This window comes from Macrotis lagotis, chromosome 4 (assembly GCF_037893015.1).
Source record: "Macrotis lagotis isolate mMagLag1 chromosome 4, bilby.v1.9.chrom.fasta, whole genome shotgun sequence".
In the NCBI taxonomy this organism is placed as follows: Eukaryota; Metazoa; Chordata; class Mammalia; order Peramelemorphia; family Peramelidae; genus Macrotis; species Macrotis lagotis.
The window spans coordinates 225409928-225436174 of record NC_133661.1 but is presented as its reverse complement, the minus strand read 5'-3'; the positions used below and the strand labels follow the sequence as shown (position 1 = coordinate 225436174).

The 26247-nt window shown below is 37.9% G+C and overlaps 1 protein-coding gene across 4 annotated transcripts in view; it reads right to left on the bottom strand.

Moving 5' to 3' along the window:
* PPP4R3A (protein phosphatase 4 regulatory subunit 3A) overlaps positions 1-25714 on the bottom strand; it is a 68264-nt gene extending 42550 nt beyond the window's left edge. For 2 of the 4 annotated variants that reach the window (XM_074235489.1, XM_074235491.1), the window contains exon 1: positions 21239-21516. In XM_074235489.1, the coding sequence (XP_074091590.1) occupies positions 21239-21380 (142 nt within the window). In that variant the 5' untranslated portion in view covers positions 21381-21516. Of the gene's footprint in view, positions 1-21238; positions 21517-21900; positions 22183-25576 lie in introns of those variants that run through there. The other 2 variants (XM_074235490.1, XM_074235493.1) reach the window with 2 other exon arrangements.
* Between the last annotated feature and the right edge of the window lie 533 nt (positions 25715-26247).

Here is a 26247-nt window from a genome sequence, read left to right as displayed (position 1 = left end):
TTTCCTATTTCTAAAATAAATACTTATCTCATACTTATCTCTGTCAAAAATTTTAACTAGCCATTCTTTCTCTAGTCCTTAACCAGGATACCAAAGCCCAACTAGCAAACCAAAGCCACCTCTCCCCATTCCCATTTCTTTCTCACATCTTTTCTCAGGAAATAATGAAAGGATGCAGTCTCTTCTGACTATTCTAGGGCTCCACTTAGAATCCTTCTGATTTGGAATCTTAAACCACAAAAGTTCAACTTTTTTCTTAGACTGTGTCCAAATTCTTCATCCAATACAAGCCCTGTCAGTCCAATCCCTCAAGTGTGTCTATCCCAATTTATTCTTTCCTTTCATTCTATCCTCTGAAACCAAGTTTCTAAATGTTAATAATACCCATCTTATTATGCCTCTTCCCCTCATGTTCTGTATACCCCTGAAATCATGAAAATTTTGCTCCATCTCAAAAGACTATATTCCTCATTATTCTCCACAGTACTGGACTGTCATGCCCCACACACCCAACAGGCTAGCAAAGAACAGGCAGAAGACATGCTTCTTACTTCCTCACTGCCACTTTCAGGAACTCTTCTCTATCACAGTCATTCATCAACCTCATCTCCTTTGAAATACTTTTCTTTCACTTCACTGACATCAGCTGAGGGCAGCAACCAGAGTGATGCAGAGCCAAGATGCCAGAGTAAAGGCAGGGCTTGCTTGAGGGACCCCCCCCCAAACCTCTACAAATACTTTTAAGAAATGACTCAAATTCTAGAGAGGCAGAACACACAAAAAGATTAAGTGAAACAATATTCCAACCCAAGGCATGTTAGAAAATCCTCAGGGTCTTTGCATTAGGGCGAGAGTCCAGCACAGGCCTTGCCAGAACTGACCAGGCCCCCAGTAAATCAGGGGCAAATCTAGATTGGGCAGCAGTGGCAATTTCCACACTAGTCAGAAGGCGATTACAAAGGTCTCTTTGCTAGCAGGACTCTATTGCTTTGCCTATACTTGGATCTAAGTGGCAGTAATGGGTAGCAGTCAGTTTTGCAAGCCATAGTGGAGCAGAGTGGTCAATCACAGAGGCACAAAATTGTAAACGCATTTCACCTTAGAAAAACTGAAAGCTGTTTCCCTGATGAATATAGATGCAAAAATCCTAAATAAAATCTTAGCAAAACGATTACAAGTCATCACTAGGATAATACATTATGATCAAGTAGGATTTATTCCAGGAATGCAGGGTTAGTTCAATATTAGGAAAACTGTTAGTATACTCAATTATATCAACAAACCTATCAGAAATCATATGATCACATTAATAGATGCTGAAAAAGCTTTTGACAAAATACAGCATCCATTCCTATTACAAACACTAGAGAGTGTAGGAATAAATGGACTGTTCCTTAAAATAATTAGCAGTATCTATCTGAAACCATCAACAAGCATTATATTCAAAGGGGAGAGGCTAGAGGCATTCCCAATAAGATCAGGGGTGAAACAAGGGTGCCCATTATCACCACTACTATTCAATATTGTATTAGAAATGTTAGCATCAGCAATTAGAGAAGAAAAGGAATTGAAGGAATTAGAATTGGGAAGGAAGAGACAAAACTCTCATTCTTTGCAGTTGACATGATGGTCTACCTAGAGAATCCCAAAATCATCCAAAAAACTACTGGAAACAATTAGCAATTTTAGCAAAGTTGCAGATTATAAAATAAACTCTCATAAATCCTCAACTTTTCTATATATATCTAGCAAGAAACAGAAAGACCTAGAAAGAGAAATCCCATTCAAAGTAACCTCAGACAATATAAAATATCTGGGAGTCTATTTGCCAAGACAGACTCAGAATCTTTTTGAAAACAATTATAAAACACTTCTCACATAAATTAAATCAGATTTAAATAACTGGACAAATATCAACTGCTCATGGATAGGTAGAGCTAATATAATAAAAATGACAATTCTACCAAAACTAAACTATCTATTTAGTGCCCTACCAATCAAAATTCCAAAAAATTACTTTTAACGAGTTAGAAAAAATAAGTAAATTCATATGGAGAAATAAAGTCAAGAATTGCCAGCTTAATGAAAAAAAGTGCAAAAGAAGGTGGCTTAGCCCTACCTGATTTAAAATTATATTATAAAGCATCAGTCATCAAAACTGGTATTGGCTAAGAAATAGAGTGGTGGACCAGTGGAATAGACTAGGTGTAAAAAAAGCAGGAAAGGATTATAGTAATCTGCTGTTTGATAAACCCAAAGAGTCCAGCTATTGCGATAAAAAAATCTCCCTCCTTGATAAAAATTGCTGGGATAATTGGAAGTTAGTATGGAAGAAACTTAGACCAACACCTCACACCCTTTACCAAGATAAGATCCAAATGGTTACAGGACATAGACATAAAAAAATACTATAAGCAAATTACAAGATCAAGGACTAGTCTACCTGTCAGATCTATGGAAAGGGGAGCAGTTTATGACTAAGGAAGAGTTCGAGAACATCACCAAAAACCAATTAGATGATTTCGATTACATTAAATTACGAAGTTTTTGCACAGATAAAACCAATGTAATCAAGATCAAAAGAAATGTAGTAAACTGGGAAACAATCTTTACAACTAATGATTCTGACAAAGGACTCATTTCTAAAATATACAGAGAACTGAGTCATATTTTCAAAACAAAATGCCATTCCCCAATTGACAAATGGTCAAAGGATATGCAAAGGCAATTTACAGATGAGATCAAAGCAATCCATAGCCATATGAAAAAATGCCCTAAATCATTAATTATTAGAGAAATGCAAATTAAAGCTTCTCCGAGGTACCACCTCACACCTCTCAGATTGGCCAATATGACCAGGAAGGATAATGATCAATATGTTGGAAGGGTTGTGGAAAATCTGGGACACTATTACACTGTTGGTTGAGCTGTGAACTCATCTAACCCTTCTGGAGAGCTATTTGGAACTATGCCCAAAGGGCAACAAAAATGTGCATACCCTTTGACCCAGCAATACCACTACTGGGTCTATACCCAGAAGAGATCATGAAAAAAGGTAAAGACATTACTTGTACAAAAAATATTTATAGCAGCCATGTTTGCGGTGGCAAAGAATTGGAAATCAAGCAAATGTCCTTCAGTTGGGGAATGGATTAGCAAACTGTGGTATATGTATGTCACAGAACACTATTGTTCTATTAGAAACCAGGAGGGATGGGATTTCAGGGAAGCCTTGAGGGATTTGCATGAACTGATGCTGAGTGAGATGAACAGAACCAGAAAAACACTGTACACCCTAACAGCCACATGGGAGTGATGTTCAACCTTGAAGGACTTGCTCATTCTATCAGTGCAACAATCAGGAACAATTTTGGGCTGTCTGCAAAGGAGAGTGCCATCTATATCCAGATAAGGAGCTGTGGAGTTTGAACAAAGTGCAAGGACTATTCCCTTTAATTTAGGGGAAAAAAAACCAGATAGCTTATTGTCTGATCTTGTTACCTCTTAGACTTCTCTTCTCTTCTTTAAGGATATGATTTCTCTCTCATCACACTCAGTTTGGATCAAAGTACAACATGGAAACAAAGTAAAGACTGACAGAGTGCTTTCTGGGGGGGGGGGGGCCGGGCCCAAGATGGGATTGTAAAACTCAAATAACATCTTTAATAAAAATAAATTAAAAAAAGAAAAGAAAAACTGAAAGCTCATAGGTCTCTAGAATACTAGCTCTGAAAAAAGCTGCATAATACCTCAGAAGCTTGGGAAGAGTTCTTCAACCTGGAAGCAGAACCCTACTTTAACAAAGTTAAAATTCAAATAACAGGCTGGGGAAATGAATGAATAGAAAAAAAAAAATCTGACCACAGAAAATATAAACTGGTCTTAGGCCATGGAAGAGCTCAAAAAGAATTTTTAAAATCAAGTTAGAGAGGTAGAGGGAAAAACTGGGAAGAGAAATGAGAGTGATGCAAGAAAATCAGGAAAAAGGAGACAAAAATACTAAGGAGAATAACACCTTAAAAAACAGACTAGGTCAAATGGGTAAAAGAAGTCAATGAGAAGGAACTCAAATGGAAAAAAGGAGGCACAAAAATTCCTTGAAGAAAAAACTCCTTAAAAAGTATAACAGGAGAACCCGAGTTCAAATCAGGCCTTAGACATGTAGCTATGTGACCTTCACTGTCCCCACTGCTTTGCAACCCCCCCCAAAAAAACTTAAAGTTAGAAATGAGCAAATAGAAACTGAGTTTATGAGAAACCAAGAATAAAATAAAAACAAAAAGAATTAAAAAATAGAAGACAATGTGAAATATATATCAACGGAAAAACAACTTCCCTGGAATATAGTTCCAGTAGAGAAAATTATTGGACTACCTGAAAACTACAATCAAAAAAAGAGCCTAGACATCATCCTTCTAACAATTATTCAGCAAAACTGACCTGATATTCTAGAATCAGAGGGTAAAATAGAAATCAAAAGAATCCACTGATTACCTCTGAAAGAGATCACAAAAATGAACACTCCCAGGACTATTACAGTCAAGTTTTCAGAGAAAATATTACAAGTAGTCAGAAAACAATTCCAGTTTCATGGAGCCACAGTCAGGTTAACATAAAACTCCAGTCAGTCAAGGTAACAAAAGATTTAGCAGATTCTACATTAAAGAAAAAGAAGCTAAATAAGCTTGGTTTACAAATGAGAATCACCTACTCAGAAATGCTTAAGCATAATCTTTCAGGAGAAAAGATTGATATTCAATAAATTAGTGTACTTTTAAAAACTTTCCTGATGTAATGAAAAGACAAGAGCTGAACAGAAAGTCTGATCTTCAAATACAAGACTTAAGCATAAAAAGGTAAATAAGGAAACTCATAAGAATCAACAAAGTTAAATTGTTTACATTGCTATGTGGGAAGATACTAGTAATTCATAAGAACAGTTTGAAGGAATATACATAAAAGGCACAGGTTGTGTCACAACCAGTTTTTCTCCTCCTTTGGATACCTAAATTAGAAAATGTCTGCCTATATTGCTTGATTCCATTTCATTACTTCTTACTCACTTTAACCACCCCCCCTCACTCAAAACTGGGTTTTAAACTGAAGCAGTTTTAAACTGGCTAAAGAAAGACAATTTGGGATTAGAAGAAACCTCAGCAACTATCCAGCTGAACACTTAGCCCACTATACTTTAACAATTGTTCATTTAGCTAAGTTTGAAGATCTCTGGTGAAGGAGGAAACTTACTATTTTCACAAGACAATCCATTCCATTTTTGGACAATAACATTAAGTTAGGCAAAATTTACCCCCTATAATAAATCAAGTCTTAAGTTTTCAAAGAAATTTCAGTTATTAATCACATGAAAAAATGCTCTAAATCACTAAAAATTAAAGAACTATAAATTAAACAACTCTGAGATACCATTTTACACCCACAAAGTTTGGCAATGTTGACCAAAAAAAGGAAAATAAAAGATGTGGAAGGGGCTAGTAAATCTGGTACATTAACATATTCCTGGTAAAGCTGTGAACTGATCTAAACCATTATGGAAAGAAATTTTGAACCATGTTCTCCAAATGATTAAATTGTGTACATATCCTTTGACTTAATGATACTATTATCATTACTAATATATGTTATTACATATAATCTATGTAATAATAACATATGTATCTTTATGTGTCAATAGGGGAAATGGCTGAATACATTATGGTATACAGGATGGAATATTATTGTGCTCTAAGACATGAAGGAATTAGTTTCAGAGAAACCTGGAAAGATTTGTATGAAGTGATGTAAAGTGAAGTGAGAAAAAGTAGAGAAAAACTTATGTTGAAGAAATACCAACAATAAAGTTTGGTATTATTAAAACACTAAACTGAAGAACTGGATTTTTTAAATATCTAAACCAACTTTCTTAAAAAAGGGAAGTGGGGAATGTCAAAAACAAATGGAATTGGTATTTAAGAGATAAATGCAGATTAGCCAGGATAATTTCTATTAATACTTAGAATTCCCAAGGCACTGTACTAATTAATGTCTCAAGACAGAAAATTTCTGAATTTTTTACAGTGTAAAACTATCTATGGCAGATCAGTTTTAATACAAGGACTCAACAAGTCTGTAAACTGCAAGATGAGTCAGTATAGTGCACTGAAAACTGCAGAGGCGATTGAAAAATCATGAAAGGCAAGAAGAGCAATTTTTCCTTGAAATCTAAGTTTTCAATACCATGATATTAGCACATACAAATATTTTATTAAAATTACATGCATCAATCTATGTCTTTTCATTATACTAAATTAAATTTTCATCTTTGATTCAGAACAGAGGAAAACGTACATCATAAGGTTTAAAAACAAACCTGGCTGACATAATACTTAACAACTAAGTTTAAAAATGACATTATATGACATCAAAACAAAAATCAACTGAGGTTCTACGTAATGGATCATAGAAAATTTAAGTTTCCACAAAAAGTACTATTATAGGGGGCAGCTAGGTGGCGCAGTGGATGGCCTTGGAGTCAGGAGTACCTGGGTTCAAATCTGGTCTCAGACACTTAATAATTACCTAGCTGTGTGGCCTTGGGCAAGCCACCTGACCCCATTGCCTTGCAAAAACTAAAAAATACTATTATAACAGATTGCAAATTTTCTACATATATCCTTTCAGTCTCTTCATGCCAGCATTCTAATCCCCACCTACCTATCCTCAAACATTAAGTACAAATGAGCCAAGGACTCTGCTGGGCATTGGGGGCGGGGGGGGGGGGGGGGGGGGAGAGAAGAGCATTCAGATAAGTACAGGCATCTTAAGCTATTTACTTTTTACTAATGGAATATGGACCTAACTCATATATGGGGAAATTGAGGTACAAAGATGTCAAGGGACTTGCCAACAATCACAGAACTCTCTCTCTCTCGATAGATAATACATAGAAATGCTACCTATGTTTTAAGACACTGTGCTGAGAACTGAGGATACAAATACACAATAATGGAAGAGGTGACAACAACAGGGAGGGCAACGGGAATTTGCCCTACAATATGGTACTATAGGGGACAGACCAACTGTCCTGGCATCAGGAAGACCTGAGTTCAAATCTGAGCCTCAAGACAACTGATACTTACTAGTTGTGTGATCTTGGGCACATCAACCCAATATCTATCTATCTTTCTATCTATCCATATCTAACTTCAGTAAGACCTTGGTAGGAAAGATCCTTAGAGGTTTTTTTTAAGTTTGTTTTGCAAGGCAATAGGGTCTGAGGCCGGATTTGAACTCAGGTACTCTAGGCATTCTATGTTTTGGTCAAAATATGTTCATTTACTTTTCCCTGAATTTGGTATTCCATCTTCCATCTCCATAGTTTTCCAAAGTAGTCCTTGATCCTTAGAATTCATAGATCTCTTCGAAGATCAGCTCAAGAGTTACATTACAAGGAAGACTTTCCTTATTCCTCTAGTTGCTAGTACTATTTTTCCTTTAATTGTGACTTCAGAGTGCTGATAGTGAAGTATATATCCAAACACTCAGCATACAGGGAGTGGGCCACAGATGTAGATTAAGGCATATATTTTCAGATACAATTCTTATGAGAACCTATTTTTTTCTGCTCATTTGTGCCAAGGGAATTTGAGAGCAGAATTATTAGAATGTGACAGGAATAACAAAAACTATTATCAATTAAAACACCTAAAAAGGAATAGGAAAACCATATATGTGCACATATATAAACATACACCCACCCACCCCTGTTTATACATTATATCCCCCCACTAAAAAGAATTTAACATCCTTGAAGGTAGAGACTGATTATTTGCTTACATCTTATCTTACCCCACTAGATTACAATTGCCTTTAGAGGAAGCCCTATGTATAACTTTCTTTGTACACATAGTAGACATTAAAGCAATGTTTGCTGACCTAAATTAAACCCATGTCAAAAAATCTAGATCTTTTTTCAGAAAATAACTTTACTGATCCAAAGTATTCTATTCTTTACAAATTCTTTTACTGCATATGTTCCAGACATCCATTCTTTGTATCAGTTCTGAGAAAGAGCATCTATTCTAAACTTCACTACTTTAACTTTGCATCATTTCAAAAAAATCTGTAAGAAAAAATGTTCTCAATCCTAATACTTGCTAGAAGAAAAAAAGAATCCATTTTTCAGACTTACAACTAAGATTACTAATGTAATTGATGCTATTTAGATACCCAAGTGCAAACATTAAAAAAATTCCCTCAATAATGACTTTTCCCCCATTTCTAAGCTATTTCTCTCTCGTCTGCCCTTCCTTCAATTTTTATTAAATATAGGGAAAAGCTGATCCAAAGTCTTTTTTTAATTACCAAGAGGATAAACATTCTACATTCTTCCCATTCTGAATCTTTTGGTTTGACAAATTAAAATCTTAAATCAAGTACTCTTTTCTTCAACAAACTTTTCTCTTCTTCCTTTACAATTTCTGCTCAGGTGCTATGGAATTATATCCTATCTCCCAAACTATAAAAATCAGGAAGCAGCACAGACTTGAGCTCTAAGATCCCTTTCAATTCTAAATCTATGATTATGTCTATAGTATTACAAGAAGTCTTAAATTTTTAAATAAAACATAATGAACCAGAATTCACCTTTAAAAGTCCTGAAAGTTAACAGACTTTACAAAACTCCAGTTAGATCTTCATTTTATTCAAGATGGGGGAAAAAATTATCCAATTTTCTGCTTAGTTTTTAGTACTACATGCAACAACATTGGTTTTTCCTTGGCTTTCAGTTGCAAGTGTACGGTATTTCAGCTTCATTAAGGGTTAGATAACTTTTTCTAGATTAGTTTGATTACTATCTAAGATTTGTTTCTATGGAGAAATGTATTCCAACTTAGAAACTTTTGGAGCACAGCTTATAAATTGAGAATTGTCTATTTAAGAAAAGATCTGTCTTCAAAGAATTTCATAAAGGGAGAGAAAGGGGAAAATCAAACTGTCATTTAAAAAAAGTGCATAGTTGTTCTAGAGTAGTTAATTCAGATTCTTTCCTTAGCATTCTTAAATCTGCTATAAAGCAAGAGTCAGCAACCTGGGAAGACAGAGCTCAAGTTACATGTCACTTGGGAATTGGATTTGCAACAAGACATATACACCTCACTTAGCAGCTGCTTCAAAGTTCTAATGGTGTTCCATTTTCAGCTCACTAAATGTCAAAGGACTATTAGCAAATAATTTTGAAATGTCTATCCTCTTTGATGATTGTCTAACAGTGTTACACATCAGGATTATTGGAAAAGAAAATAATGATCCACAGATTTTGAAAGCTATCATGGAGATAAATATGTGCCTTATTCACCTGTGAAAGCCCTTGCCTATGACATCTGTAGTTATATTAGTAGATTCTCAAGGAGACAGCAAGACATTTCTCTCCCCCCCAGATTCTTAACATCAGGGTAAAAAAAAAAAAGCATCCTATTTTGTCCAGCACACTGAATCTATGGCTTCTGTTCAAAGTTACCAAGAGACAGGCCTAGCTAAAATTGTTGTGTGCCTGAGCTGTTCTTCTTCAAAGGCCGTTTCAGATATTTAAGGATGGGAAAAAGAACCAACTCACCAATTTAGGACTCTAATGGAAACTGGAAGAAGAGGGGTGAAAAAGTTTAATTTTTCCCTCTACCTCACCAATTCTTGAAATAATCAGGTTGAAATCAGTAGCAAGCCTCTCCACAGCTCCTTTCTCCTACCCTTATCCCTTTTCTGCAAAAACTCAAAGCAGAATATTCCAATATGGATGTTGGGCACAAGGACAATAGGAAAGAAAGGTGACAGAGGCACCAAAAGAAAGAATAGATGGCCCATCACTGTGCGACCAAGCCAAACATTCAAGATAACCAAACTTAAAGGTTTTGACCCTATTAGAAAAACCTCCCATCTGAATCATGAAACATTTTCAAAAACTCTCTGGCACTACATCCCAAAGAAATAAAAACAAAATGGATTAAGGCTCACAATGTTCAAAAATATTTATAGCAGCTCTTTTCGTAGTGGCAAAGAAATGGAAATTGAGGACCTCCCATTAATTGGGGAAATGGCTGAAGAAGTTATGGCATAGGAATGTTATGGAGTACTACTATTCTGTAAGAGATCAGGAGTGGTTGGACTTTAGAGAAAACTGATGCTGAGTGAAGCAAGCAGAACCAAGAGAACATTAACAACCACACTGTGAGATGATCAGCTCCTCTCAGCAGATCAAGGGCAATCCTGAGAGACCTATGGACAATGCTATCCACATCAGAAGAGAAACAAAACTATACAGTCTAGGTGCACAGCAAAGCATACTAGGTTCCTTGTGGGTTTTTTCTTTCCCCAGTTCATAATTCTCATGACTAATATGGAAATATGTTGAACATAATTGTAAATGTCCCAAACTGTTCACCACCATGGGAAGGAAGAGGAAAGGGAGAGTAGTAGAAAAAATGTGGAATCCATAAATATGCAAATGGATGAATTCTGAAAAAACTACATATAACTAGAAAAATAAATTTCAACTGAAAAGAAAAAAGCTCTGCAAAAATTCCAATTACATGAAGAACTCATTTCATTTTTTATAATTATAGAAACATATAATCAAATTCATAAAAAGTGCTTCATTAGCATTTACTAGCAAGGCAAATACAGACAGTTATTTTCAATAACAGAAAAGGAACCTTACAGTCCTCAACTTAAAACCTTGCAAAACACTGGGTGTATATAAAAAAATGCAATGAAAAATAAAGCAGTGCTATCAAATTTTGCCATTCCCATCAAATAAATATGCTTGACAGGATCTAAGATGTACACAAGAAATTAACAAACATAAGCTTAAGAATCACTTCCCAGTAAATAAATTCAAAAGATATGAAAAGAATGGCAAACTACAACCTTATGAAAAAAATATCCCAAATGACAGAAATGGAAGACATATGAAAGGACATTCCAAAGGGATCATACATTGCACATACTTCATACTTTATTTGGGATAGCTCTTTTGGGGAAAGAATAGGAAGGATCCTGGGGAAAACGATGATGTAAAAAAAAGATATAAATTCTTATGTAATTTTAAAAATAATTGCAAATCAAAATTTTAATTCTCATTTACCCTATATCCAGTAAGTAAATGGGCAAAAATGAAAAAGAAAATGAAATAATAAATGTTGGGAAAGCTTTGAAAGAGAAGTACATTAATACTATACTGGTCCAATCATTCTGAAAACCAATAAGCATCACTGAAAAAAAGTTTCTCACCTAGAGATTCCATTGACATTGAACATATACCTCAAGAAGGCAAACCAGATCCCATACATATACTAAAACATTCATAACAGTATTTTTTTTTGATGGTATAAAATAAGTTTCAGAAACAAGGTGGGTACCTACTGACTGGGAAAAAGCTAAATTAGGTACTTACTATACATAATTTAACTGACTATTGCTATATTGTCTGCCACTGCTACCAGCACTAAACAGTAATAGATAAAAATGACCTGGGGTTCCTATACAAAACTGATTGAACAGGCTATGCCATGACTGCATGAAGTTTGCAACTGTGCAATTAGGTGAATTATCAAATGAGAGAAGGCTTTTCTTCATTGCTTACAAAAATGTTACAGAAACTTTGAGGTCATATTGGAGGGTTATCCTGGACATAATGTTGAGGAAAAAAAAAGAGCAGATGACTCCAGAATAGAGAGAATATTAAAACCAAGTTAAGAAACTTCTTCAATGATGTACTGTATCATAGTGTTTCATTCTCAATGCCTAAATGCTTCATAAAATCAGTTTTTGTATTTTAAAATTAAAGTCAAGTTTTTGAACAAAGACACTAAAACTTTATAAACATATGAAAAATTGCTCCAAATTGATTAGAGAACTGCAAATTAAAACAACTATGAGATAACACCCTCATACCTATCAGACTGTCTAAGATGACTCGAAGGAAGGATGATCAATGTTGGAGGGGTTGTGAACTAATTCTACCATTCTGGAGAGCAATAACTCTATCATACCCCCTTTTTTTAACTTATTTTTTTTTAGGCGTCTGCAAGGCAAATGGGGTTAAGTGGCTTTCCCAAGGCCACACAGCTAGGTAATTATTAAGTGTCTGAGACCGGATTTGAACCCAGGTACTCCTGACTCCAAGGCAGCTGCTTTATCCACTACACATCTATCATACCCTTTGACCCAGCATACCAACACAAAGCCTGTATTCAAAAGAAATCATGGAAATTACCACAAGTTCAAAAAAATTTATAGCAGTTCTTTTAGTGGTGGCAAAGAATTGGAAACTGAGGGGATATCCATCAATTGGGGAATGGCTGAACAAGTACATGGATGTTATAAGTACTAATGTTCTATAAGAAATCATGACTGGGGCAGCTAAGTGTCTCAATGGACCTGAATTCAAATTTGACCCCACACTTAATAATTACGTAGCTGTATGACCTTGGGCAAGTCACCCCATTGATTTGCAAAACCACACAAAAAAAATCCTAAGTGGTCATACATTACAGAAAGCATGCAAAGAATTACATGAGCTGATGCTGAGTGAAGGGAGAAGAACCAAGAAATCATTGTACATATTAACAACATTGTGAGCTAATCAACTATAATGGTTGCAGTTCCTCTCAGCAGCTCAGACCTAGGACAATCCTGGGAGATGTTATAGGCAATGCCATTCACATGCAGAGGGGAAAAAAATACCAAAAACTGCTCTTAATTTTTCTTTCTATCCTATGACTTTTCTCTGCCTTAATCCTAATTCCTTATTCACAAAATAATTTAATATGTAAACATGTCTAAATGTACACACACTGGGGGGGAAGGAAGGGTGGTAAAAAATTGGATAACATAACTATGCAAATGGATGAATGATGAAAAATTTTCATAACATGTAATTAGGAAAAAAATGAAAGCAAAATGGTTGCTATACTCCCTGTTGTGAAATCCTGAAATTCCTGACTAGTGATCAGAAACAAGAAAAGAATTTACTTCTTCCATTCAAACACTACACAAAAGTAGTCAGATAATAAAATTGCCATGTAAAAAAAATATATTAGTCAGGAACCCACAGGCAACATGGAAGAGTTGTTAGCAAAACTACCTCCACTGCAAAAAAAAAAAACCTCAAGGTCTCCCAGAAGGTCCAGAGAAGGGTCAGAGACATGTAACATACTCTGATCACAGGTAGTAATAAAGGGTGGTTCACTACTTCCCCACCAAGGTCCCACTGTAATTATAAACCCACCTACTTCCTTAAGGATCAGCAGCAAGCACTATGGCACAGTAGGGCAGACTAGGTGCCCAGGACTCCCAGCCTCTTGAATTCTATGGTGAGATTCTACAAGAGGTCTTGAGTATCCACCTTTAAGTATCAAAGATAAGGGGAAGAGGAAGAATCTGGAAAATAGAGATTAGTGCAGGAACCCAGCCAAGGTGAGATCAAACAATGCTAATCACCCTACTCCAAACTGCTGCAGGATGCTGAATCTGAATCTAGCGTAAAGTCAGAAATAAGGAAACTAAAGGGGGTATATGTGGGGAGGGAGGGAGAGATAGTTTGTGTGTGTATATGTGGGGGAGAAGAAAATTATTTTACAAAAACCAGCATCAATTACAAAACCAAAATATCACAGAAGTACATAAGAGGAAGATTAAGGACTTAAAGAAGAGGTTGCATTTAAGTTAGATAGGAGGAATTCAATAAATAGAGCATTTCAGAAACAGAACAAAGATAGATATGGAGACAAAAGGTGTGTAAGAGGGTACTCAAGCAGGACAACAGATAGAACACCAGCCCCTGGAGTCAGGAGGACCAGCCTCGGACACTTAATTTCATTCATTCACACAGTTGTCCCTCATGTCTAAAATACCATTCTTCATTTCCACTTTCTGGAATTCTTATCTTTTCTTCAAGGTTCAAATTTGATGTCACAACCTCCATGATTCCTTCCCTAAAAGACCCCAGTTTTAGAACTTGCTCCCTCTTTAAATTACCCTATGTAACATATAGGATTATATATTAAGAGAAGGAAGGGACATTCCAAGCCATCTAATACATCCCTTTCTTTTACAACTGAGAAAATTGAGAACCAGGAGGTACCATCACTTGCCCAAGGTCAATTAGCCACTAACCAAAAAGTGATAAATTTAAACCCAGTCCTGTGATTACAAACCCAATAATCTCTCCAAAGCACTAAACTGGTTAATCTACTCTTTAAAACCATTCAAATTTAAGCTCTGTAAAGGGCAAAGAATCTTGATTCTTCGTTGAATTGTAAAGTGCATGGAAGAGAAAAAAATGGTATTTAGAATAAATGAGGGGTGGCTAGGTGGTACAGTGGATAGAGCACTGGCCCTGGAGTCAGGAGTACCTGAGTTCAAATCCAGCCTCAGACACTTAATAATACCTAGCTGTGTGGCCTTGGGCAAGTCACTTAACCCCACTGCCTTGCAAAAACTTAAAAAACACCCCAAAATATTGCAATTAAAGCTTTCTGTGAATTCATGGTATGCCTATCTTATTCCTCTTTTCTAATACTTTGTATCCTACTTTAAGAATTACGACTATTTTAAAAATATCAAATCCCTTATCATCTTTCAAAATACTAGTCCAGGGGTCCTCTCAACCCTTTGCAATTAGCTCCAGCAACTAAATCTCAATTCACTTATGACCCTAAAAAACTCAGATGACCAATAAATTTAGCCACCTCAGTCTATCAATTTCAAGACATGTTTACACAGCAACATAAATGGCTTTTAAATTAAGTTCTGAAACTAAGAACGTTCCCCCCTATACTGGGTACCCATTTCCTCAAACAATCCAACTTATGGCCCTGAGCTAGATATTGAATACTCACTATGATTTAAAGTAAAAAGAACAATAGAGAAAAAAAGTCACTAACAGGTCATTATTGGGCAAGTTTATCATTGTAAATGTGTTTATCATCCAACAGGCTAACAAATTCTTTGCTTAGGCAACTAGTACATAACCTAGCATGTAACTCTTGAGTCTAGAATAAAATTTGAGTTCAAATAAAATAAAAAGATGCTTCCTACCTATGTGTCTGGGTGAGTCATTTAACCTGCCTACCTCAGTTTCCTCAATTGTAAAACTGAAATAACAGGACTTAATTCCCAGAGTTATAAATATTTGTAAAACCCTTTAGCATAGGGCCTGGCATGTAGTAGCTGCTTAATCAGTGCTGGTTTCCTTCCTTCTTTCCTTCCCCCACCCAAAAAAAAATTTGACAAACTTTACTGCCACGTATAATTTACAAAAACATATCAAACTTGTTATCTTATTATGTAATTCTGCTATATCTCATACTTGATATTTCTTCCTTAAGGATATGATTTCTCTCTCATCACATTCAACTTAGATAAATGTATACTGTGTTAACAATGTAAGACCAACAAACTGCCTGGTGGGGGGGAGGGAAGCAAGATTAGGGGAAAAGTTCGAAGTAAAAAAAACATATCCAACTATAGGACAGTAATGGCAGTTAGGTGGCACAATGGATAGAGCACTGGCCTTGGAGCTGGGAGGACAGGAGTTAGAATCTGGCCTCAGACACTTGAGGTTAAGTAGCTATGTGACCTTGGGCAAGTCTGATTGCCTAGCTGGCATCTAGGGCCATCTCCAGCCATCCTAATTCATGTCTGGCCACTGGACCCAGATGGGCTCTGGAGAAGAAAGTTAGACTGGTGACTTAGTACAGCAATCACCCTCATTCAAATTCAATTCAATTCGTGTGCTTGTCATGGTATCAACTACCTGATGTCGCGGTCTTCTTTGAGAAGGACGGGACAAACATTATCATCATCATCATCATCACTTAACTATATATGGCCTTGGGCAAATTACTTAATTTTATTGCTTTGTGTAGATAAGAGTATCTACATTTATAGGATTGACTTGAGGACAAAGATGAGCATGAATATGTTTTATAAAGCTAAAAGTACTACTATATACTATTTATTGCAGATGGGTGTGGTGGCACTTTTCTATCATTTGAAGTACCAGAAAGACTTGAGGCTGGCAGGTCTTAGGAGACAGAAGTAGTAATGGGCTTGGTGAGTACTCAGGAGCAGGGGCCACCAGTTTGACTAAGGAAAGACAAACTCGCCTTTGTTAGAAACAAAGCAGGTCCAAGCTCCTATGCTCATAAGCCTGTGAAAAGCCCTGCCCTACCAGCCTAGGTCAATCCAGAACACCCAGTCTTAAAAAAAAGATATTTTAAAAAGTAAGCAATTAAGAATATTCTTAAATCCTTTCAAACAGTATAAAATAAGTACTTTACATGCTTTTCCAAATTGCACACTATGCTATTTCTTAAGACATTTTGTCAATGTTGAAATTCATCATTCCTTACTACTTTCATAAATAATATACAACTTAGTCTAACTTGAAGAAAGGGACAAAAAATAGTTACCATTTCTCACATTTTAGCAAATTCACAGGCATATCTGACTAAACAAGGTAAGTACTAAAACTATTTTTAAACGTAGTTTAGATTATCTATTATGGCAATACAGATTTTGAGCGAGATGAAGAAATCAAATAGATAACTTTACCTGTTCTACATGAACCTTTATTACTTTAGAGAAATTTTATCAGTGATAGAAACACTTTAACAGCTGGAAAGATTTGTTCTGGATACTGAGTACCTCACCACACTCAGTGGAATGCTTAGCTTGTTAAGCATAGCCATAAAGTGACTTAAATATTTCAAAATATTAAGATTTTTATTTCATTGTATAATAATTGTATAAAAAGAAAAAAAATAAAGTTAACCAAACAATTGCTTTAGTGTGACTTAGTGTGGTCTACTAACAATTATATAATTACAATAACTAATACTGGGAATTCTCTATTAATACATATCCCAGGTAGCAGCTTTAAGATGTTTTATATTTTTTTTACTTTATTGACAATCAAATTATAAATTACCCCTGTTAACAAAGAGAAGTTTTTAATATCATCACAAATAATCTAAATTCATGTTTAGTTTTTGTACATTGCCCTGGGAGTATTGGAGACCTTATTAGGGCTCCAATTTGAGTCATTTGTATTTAGCAGATATTCCACTTATTTGGGCTTCAGTTTTCTTATCTGTAAAAATGTTACATCTTTTACACATAGCAGCTACATTTTACTTGTTTGCAAAATTACTGCTAAAGTTTAAGAACCTTTAAACTTTTAAAAATTCCATCTTCAACTTGCTACCCCCAGTGATTCTGATCCAGCATGTTTCCTATAGATTCCCAAAAAATACTGCATACTGAAAATTTAATTATTTTTCTGAACTGAATGAAAGACAATGTATCTGAACTAGGTAATTCCTAATGTCTTATACTGAGCTAGCATTATGATCACTTTTATCCTTCATATTTGCTTATTAAAAAATTCCTTTAAAAAAACCCGAACTCGGGGCAGCTAGGTGGCACAATGGATAAAGCACCAGCCCTGGAATCAGGAGGACCTGAGTTCAAATCCGACCTCAGACACCCAATAATTACCTAGCTGTGTGGCCTTGGGCAAGCCATTGAACCCTATTTTGCCTTGCAAAAACCTTAAAAAAAAAGAATTACCTAGTTGTATGCTCTTGGGAAAGTCACTTAACCCCATTGCCTGCCACCCCCAAAACCAAACTTACTTCTCAACCTGTAAATGAAGGTAGACAACTAGTACATAATACAGAATTCATTGTAAATTATCTACAAATAGAATGTCAAAGTAAAGGCTTAAAATACCAGATTTTTTTTAATACTACCCCCAAAATTAAAAAATGTCTAGTTCATTATAAAATTCACAGAAATGTGACATACTGCTCACAAAGGAAATGAAATGCTTGTGATTTTCATCTAAAAGGCTCTTAAAATACAGTGTTATTTTATTTTTTAGGTTTTTTGCAAGGCAAATGGGGTTCAGTGGCTTGCCCAAGGCCACACAGCTAGGTAATTATTAAGTGTCTGAGACTGGATTTGAACCCTGGTACTCCTGACTCCAAGGCCGGTGCCTTATCCACTGCGCCACCTAGCCGCCCCAATACAGTGTTATTTTAATTGAAAATGGGTATTAGTATTTCCTTTCACATTTATAATTTTTTTGAGGGAAAGAGAGGGTGCTGTGGACAATCCCTAGTTAAGGGATATACTAATCTCTTATGTGAAATGTCTAATTTGATTTCAATATGAATTATACAAAGAAAAATAACTAAAAATTTAGCTGTGCTAACTATTGAACACAATGTAGCAAGGCAGATCTATTTACAAACCTTAAAGGTACAAAAAATGGCCTTTGTTTCAGGGAGAAGTTGAGATTTGGGAGAAAATGAAAGCAGTTAACAAAATCACTGATTTTCCCAAGAGCAATCTAGCCTATTCTACTCCTCCTCTTGTACAACTCTGGATTTAGTACATCATTTACTTAAAGTGGCTATCCATTATCTATATTAAGCTGCATAGGTTGTCCATTAAAATGCATATCATATGATAAACCTGCAATGAAGGACTAGATAACTGAGGTCTCTTCCAATTCTAAATCCTGATGCTCTATGACTGTGCTGTGCACCTTTCTTGATAGTGGTAAAAACCTTTGGGGAACAAGAGAATAGGTATAAAGGATGTCACCAGAAATGTATGATAAGGGTAGAAAAAGGTCAAAAAGGGGGGGGAGAAGAAGCCCTTTTTTCACTGGTTGTCTATACAATATGAAGAGATCTAGGGAAAGTCTGCCAGCATGTAGAGTGAATTTAAATGGAGGACTTAGAGAAAAACACTGCTAAGAGTCAACAGTCTGAACAGGCATGAATGGATTGCTATCTGCACTGGTTGAGAGAATACCCATAAAAAGGAAAAAATTCCAAAGTAATATTTAATTTAAATTTATTCTTATGTAATGGGATACAAACTATTTAACCTTCAAGATTAAAAAGCTATCATAAACTTACGAACTGTGAATAAAAATAATGAAACAAACATTAAAAAATTCTACGTAAAGTTCTTACTATTAAACAGAGCCAAATAAATTAAACAATATTTCTGTTCATTGTCCCTTCTTGCAAGTCTTTCTGAAATTCTATGACCATATTTTTATACCTTACTGTAGCCAATGTATGTCATGTTCTGATACTAAGATTATGCATTGATTTATACAAGTACCTCTACTTGTCCCAGTATACTTCATACTTAGTTCTAACACGAAATTAGCAAAAATAAAAAAAATCCAGCTTTTCTCCATTTGCTAGACATATAGGATGCTTCCAATTTTTTGATACCTAAAACAAATTAGTTATGAAAGCTTAACTTTTCTATAATATTTTAAGACTAAAGAATTATTGATGGGATTACTGGCTCAAAATAAATAACTTTGACTCTTTTCTGTATACCTGAATGTTAAATCTCTAAAATGTTCTGTGCCAATCTGCAGTTCCAAACAATAAGAGTGCCCATTTCCCCAACATGTCAAATATTCTTTCCTATTATAGTGGATGAAAAGTAGAATTCCAAGGTCAATTAGAGTTGCATCTCTCTGATCATTAGCATGAGGATTTTTTCCATGTAGCTAGCTAGTTTGTATTTTCATCTTCAAAAATTTTCTTGTCACATCCACTGAAGAATGTGTAATTAGTCTCATAGAAATATCTATCAGCTCCTTGGATTCTGAATTTCCTGGATTAACTGTTTCCAGTAAACACACACACACATTGCTGAATTCTGCTTTTAAACCCATTCTGTGACTTCATTTTATTGGAGAGTTTAAACGATTCTTATTTAACAATATGTGATTGTTGGGTTTGCCTTTTCTTCAACCATTCTATAGAAAGGGGACATACATTACAGTGATCATCCAAAACAATATTGAGGGTTCAAATATAACATGAGCAACTAACTTGTCTTGATTGAGAAGTGTGTAATTTTTTAAATATTTGTCCTTTTTTTTGGCTGAAGTTTGACTGTTGTATAATTTCACTGTAAATTTTTCAAAGAATGAATACTTCTCAAAAGTTAATAATTCATACTTTCAACAACATACTAAGTTTTGCTGGACAAGTAATTCTTATTTTTTTTTATACAATTACATTCCAGTTTTTCTATTCCCATATCCAGGATTTCCACTATGATTCTGATGTTTCCTACATTTCTCTTTGCAGCTTCAATTATTTTTTCTTGTGGTATTCTTGGAGTTTAACTAGGAGTTAAATCTTGGGGGGGGGGGGGCCTTCCTTGATGTTCAATGGATTATATTTTATTTTGCTGTATGATTATGATTTTTCTGAGAATTTTTTCTATGAAGATTTCTTGGAAGCACTAAAATTCTTTTTCTAACTTTATTTTGGTAATCCCCAAATTGTCATCTTGTGATTTCAGAATTTCACTATTTTGGAGCAGGTACTGTAGATCAAGCAGATTTTCAATAAATCTAATGGGGTTTTTTTTAGGTTTTCTAACATCTTTTTTCTTCAGTTATTCTTCCCAATCATTCTTTTTTTGGGAGGGAGGGGAGAAGGGATGGCACCTATGTGACTTTTACTTTCTTCAACCTCTTTATTGGTCTTACAATTCTATTACATCGTGTTCCTTTTTTCCAATTACTTTAAACATGCTTATTTTCACCTCCCTTGCATTTTTCTTCTCATGGGTGCTTGTTTTTTAAAAGGCTCTGACTCCGTTTAAATTCAGTCTTGCGTGGTGGAAAGTCAACTTTCTAGTTTTAAAAACTTCACTATAAAGTTGTGTGAGAATGTATTTTGAAGTTTAATAATCTTCTGTGATTCATATAGCCCTCTTTAGCTCACTCAAATGGATGACAGCAGAGGAGGAGGAGAGCAGAGGGAAAACAAATCTAAAATATTCAAAATAACCTATAGTTTGATTGTGGAACTATTCAAATGGAATGCAGTAGCCTGTATGAAACTTTCAAAAAAAAAAGCAAAACAGGAATGGAAATTTTACCAACAGATACCGTCATAGCACGTCCTCATTTTGCCCCAACTTAATAACTACAAATTCTGCCGGGAGTCCCCTACCAAAAAAAAAAAAGTGAAATGTTGCGCTTTGGAAGCTCGGAGCCCCGCAGGGCTTAGCCCGGGTCAGGGGCCGGCACCCACACCGCAGCCTGTAGGAAGCGCCCTGGGCTGCAGCTGCTGGAGCGGCCGCCCTCCGCCGCCGGACGCCCGCCCGCGCCGCCCGCACTCACCGTCGCTCTCGGCCCTGACAAGCAGGGACATGCCCTTCAGCCTCTCCACGTAGCCCGAGGTCACATGCCCGGTGCCCCGGTCGTCCCACTGGCGGTCCTCGTTGAGCGTGTACACCTTCACCCGTCTGCGGGTGTCGGTCATCCTGCCGCCACCCCCTGCCGCCACCGCCCGGGGAGGGGTGACGCCCCGAGGGCCCCCGCGCGCTCAGGGCCGCGCGGCGCGGCCTCCCTGCAGGGGGCTCCCGCGCGCGGCGGCCGCCTCCCTCATGTCACGGGGGCGGGGGTCGCGGCGATGCCGGGGGGGGCCGGGGTCCGCAACGGCCGCCCCCCCGCAAGCGTTGCCGCGCTGCCGCTGCGCGGCTCTATTGTCCAGGCCCGGCCGGCCGCCGCGGGGAGGGGGCACGCGCCGGCCTCCGCGGGGCGCGGGCGACTCACTGCCCTGCTCCCGCCGCCGCCATGCCCTTCCTTCGCCGAGCCGCTTCCAGCCGCCGCCTCAGGCCGCCGCCATGTTCTCCTTCCTCATCCCCGGGCCCCGTCGCCGCGGCCGCCCCCGGCGGCTCCGCTGCTCCCCAGCGCTCTCCGAGTCTCGAGCGTGTCCGCCCCCGGCCTCTGCCCCTGCGCCCGCCGCTTCTCCAGAGTCGCCGCGGGCCCCCCCGTCGTACCTGGGGCGCCCTTCCCAACGCCGGGTCCCCTCTCGGCCGCCGCCGCCGCCGCTCCTTCCTCCTCCCTCACGGAGCCAAAGCAGCCGCCATCTTGGTTCATCCCTCAAGAGAGGCGCGCGGGGTCTGCCGGGCCGCGGCTGCAGGGGCCGCGCCGGAGCCGCGCCATTTAAAGGTACAGGCACCGCGGCCGCCGACGCCGGCCGGACGGGGAAGACTCAGAAGGAAGGAGGGGAGGAGAGAGACAGAGGGGGAGAGGGGAAGAGGGAGGGCGGGACTGGAGCCGCCGAGGCCAGACCGGAAGCGAGCGTCGCCGCCGCGGGGATGCGAAAGGGGCGGGGTGGGGGTGGGGGGGGGGCGGTCGCCCTAGTGACGGTTCAGGACTTCCTAGAGCGCCTGCGCACGCGGCCGCGCCAGCCGCCGCCGTCGCTTCCCTGCCTCGCGTCATCACCGCGCGCCACCCACGTGCCTCGGCGCCGCCCCCTCCCGAGTGCCCAGAGCCGCGCGGGCGCCGCTTTTCCTTCGGGCTGGCTTGTGAGGCTCCCGCCGTGCTGGGGCGACTGAGGAACCCCTGGATGCTTTTAAGTAAAAAAAAAAAAAAATATATATATATATATATATATATACATATATATATATATATGTATATATATATATATATAGTATGACAAAGTTAACTCTACCTGAAATACAGACCTCAAAATACAAGGCGGCTTGTTGAAGTGGAGAGACCTCAGAGGAAGGCCCACGCCCGAGACACGCACAGCCGGGCTTTGCTAAATTAAACCTTCCTTCCCAGGCATTTACGGGGCCGTGGCTCAACTTCCCCTACTGCTTAGCACACGGCGCTGATAGGTGAGAATGATGTATTGAAACGAGCCCAAGTGTGCTTGAAGGAGGAAGAGGATCAAAATGAACCCAAACTCGGGGCTCACTTTAATGGAAGAAGCATGATCTGTCTGCTCTGCCACATGCTCTTACTGCTATGTCTTGAATGGGACCGCTGGAAAATGAGGTTAATCCTGACCCCCGCCTCCCCGGGCTGTGGTGAGGATAAGATGAGGTCAGATTTGTAACGTATTTAAAGAGCTACATAAATGTCAGTTACTATTTGGATCTTTTTTATTCCCCTTGACTCTTACATACTATCCCAAACCTCCTTCCATCCTCAGTCGTAGCTTGCCTCCTTCCCAGTAGAAAGTCTCACCTACTTCACTGAGAAAACAAAAGATGGCTATAGTGAGCTCTTTTATTTTCTCGTAGTTTTTACCAACAAACTCCTCTTTCCCCCCAATTTCTAAGAAGTATCTTTACCAAAATCAAACCCTTTACTTGAAAACTTGATCAAATCCCCAAGGGCTTTTGATTAGCCTCTTCTTTCCACCGGCTTCTTCCCTGTTTATAAATATGATCAAATCTTTCATTTTTCCCAGCTGTCTTATGCTTTTCACAACTAAGGGTCTAGGGGAAAAGTCAGCTATACCCATTGCCGTCATTCCCTTATTTCCCCCACTCATTTCTCAATCCTTTGCAATCTGATTTCCTCCAGGTTTTTGTCACACTACTTTCTCCTGGTTACACTACTGCTTGACTGAGTGAGGGTGATCTAACTCTTCATTATAAATCATTGCCCCCCCCACCCATCCAATCAGTTTCTAAATCATGTCAAAAAGAATATTTCTTCTGTTTTCATGTTCCTGCTAAACTGGCCCATTTGCTGTCCCCCTAAACTCTGCATCAGACTTCCCATTTCAATGGCTCTGTTGTACTTGAAATGCACTTCATCTTTACCTCTGACTCTTACAATCTTTTATCCTTAAGGTTCAACTCAGGTCCTACTTCCTACAGAAAATCTGTCCTGACCCCAACTTTTTGTCAGTGTCCCCTCAAAAGAATATAAGCTTCTTTTCATTTTGGTTTTGTATTTCTGTTAATCTAGTTCAAGCCTTAAACATTAAAGGCACCTAATAAATATTTATTGGTTTTACAGAATGAGAAAATTTAGCATCAGGTAAAATCAGGATCACAGTATAACTGGGTTATCCAAACCCAGGATCACAAAAGAATTCTAGCAACTTCCATAGGTTGATAGAAAATTCTTGGGAATGGACTGCCCACGGACAAAATTGGGAAATATTTGTTTTGGGGTTCTGGTGACCTCAAAGAAAGGACACCTTTTGGGCCACCAAATGGAGAGGATAGAGAGGAAAGAAGCTAAGTGTATATACTGGGCTGACTAGAGAACAAGAGGAAGGAAGATAGGCTTACAGCAGGAGTGAACTGGAGCTAAGATCAGTCCAAATTGACAGTTGTGACTGAAGAGTGAAGTCTAGTCATCAGATCCTTTCCCCCTTCTTTTTTTTTTAAACCAAGTACATTTTCACCCAACATTTAAATCCTAACTCTTCTTAGAGACCTGTCTTTTTTAGACTAACTGGAAATAGGGTGGAGACAGGAGAAAAATAGTAACCGCTGTGTTCCTTGTGGTTGTCTATATTTTGTTTAAATCTATTTTTAAGTTAATTATTATTGCTAATAAATTATATTAACAGTGATTTTTGTCTAAAATTGTGCAAATTCATGGTTTGGGATTGGGAGGGGGAAGCTAGCCTGTAGAAGAGATTTCCTTGGTTTTATTCTGGAATAGGGACCTAGCCAACTAAAGAAAGAGTTGCTCCAATTTTTTGTCATTTCTAAGGCTATTTTACTGCTTGCCCACCTTTGAATCAGGAAAAAAACTCATTATCTTGCTTTAAGGTTTGCAAAGGGCTCTACAAAGATCTCATTATACTCTCAGAACAACCCAGGGAGGTAGGTACTATTAATTACCTCCATTTTACAGCTGAGGAAAGAAGCAGATGGTTTAAATGACTTGCCTTGGAATACACAGCTAGCAAATGTCTGAAGCCCACTTTTGCACCTAACTAACCTTAATGAAATAATACAGTAGTGAAGAGGGCTAGAGATTGGTGAGGATATTCCCATATACCTAAAACATCCTGCATCTCATATCTATAACTAAAGAGAACTGTATTAGAGAACTACTATAAGATATACATATATGTAGGGGAGATTACTTAAATAAGTTCACAATTATTTAAATATATAGACTCACAGGTCTCATGAATAGATATAATTTGAGATCAGGCCCATCTTTACAGAGGCTAAGTGGAGGACCACATTCTACTAACTGTCTAGCAAGGAGGAGGGTAAGGCAGGAAGGTCCCAAGTTAGCTGAGGCTGAATGATCTCTCCTCTTGTAACGGTTATTGGGAAGAATATCTATCAATCTGCTATATCTCAAATATAGCTAAATATAGTTCAACCCTTTCTTGATATCTCTCAACTGTCAGCTTGACTCCTTCCCACCAAATGCTGATAATGAAAAAGATCATCATGAAAAAATAGAAATTAAACAGATTAAAATGTACTATGGCAGGAGTGAACTAGAACTAAGATCAGTCCAAATTGACACTTGTGACTGAGAGTGAAGTCCAGTCATCAGATCCTTTCTTCCTTTACCCCTTCTTTTTTTTTTAAACCATTTCACCCAACATTTAAATCTTAACTCATCAACTCATCATTAACTCTTCAAGAATATATATAAGAATAAATGATCCCTTCAGCTGGGAGTAAGAGAAGATCTCAACTCAAACCAAGAGAGAGGGAATGTTCTCACCAAGGGATGTCCACTCACTAGGATTGCAAACATGGAAGTCAAAGGACATAATGGGGGCCAGCTTCTCCACATGTCTGGAGCTCTGGGGGCTCCCATTAGCCATTCAAAAGTTCATGCCTTGCCTTCCTGAACAGTCTTGAGGTCCTCTCACGGAAGTGTGTCCAACAAACTGAAGTAAATCCTTTCTCCTTTCATAGTGTCATGACTCATTGTTTTCTAAGCCAATCAGAAGTCACATCTCCTAATGGAACCCATGTATGTCACAGGGCTCAGGAAAAGTATCCAGTTTTCCTAGGAGAAAGTGGATGTTAGATTCCTAAGGCACATTTCAAACCTCTATCTTCTGTTCCTGAATCCAGTGTACTTTTCATTAACCTCATGGCACCTTTTTTTGACTTCTAAGTAGTCATATTTCTGGGAAACTTGAGAATCATAAAAAATGGTACTTTCATATCCTGCTAAATGTTGACTTTCTCATTTTACAATGGCAACTTTTATTACATTATAATAAACTGACCGCTTTTAAATATATCAGAAAAATATTCATCAAAGCTATTCAAGTTCCATCAAGGATTGGCTAAGGAAGCAAGGGCTACCTTGTCACTCTCCTGTCCTGTTTTACCCTCTCTTTCCAGTTGATTCAGTTTTGCTTGTTATTCCATATACTCTCA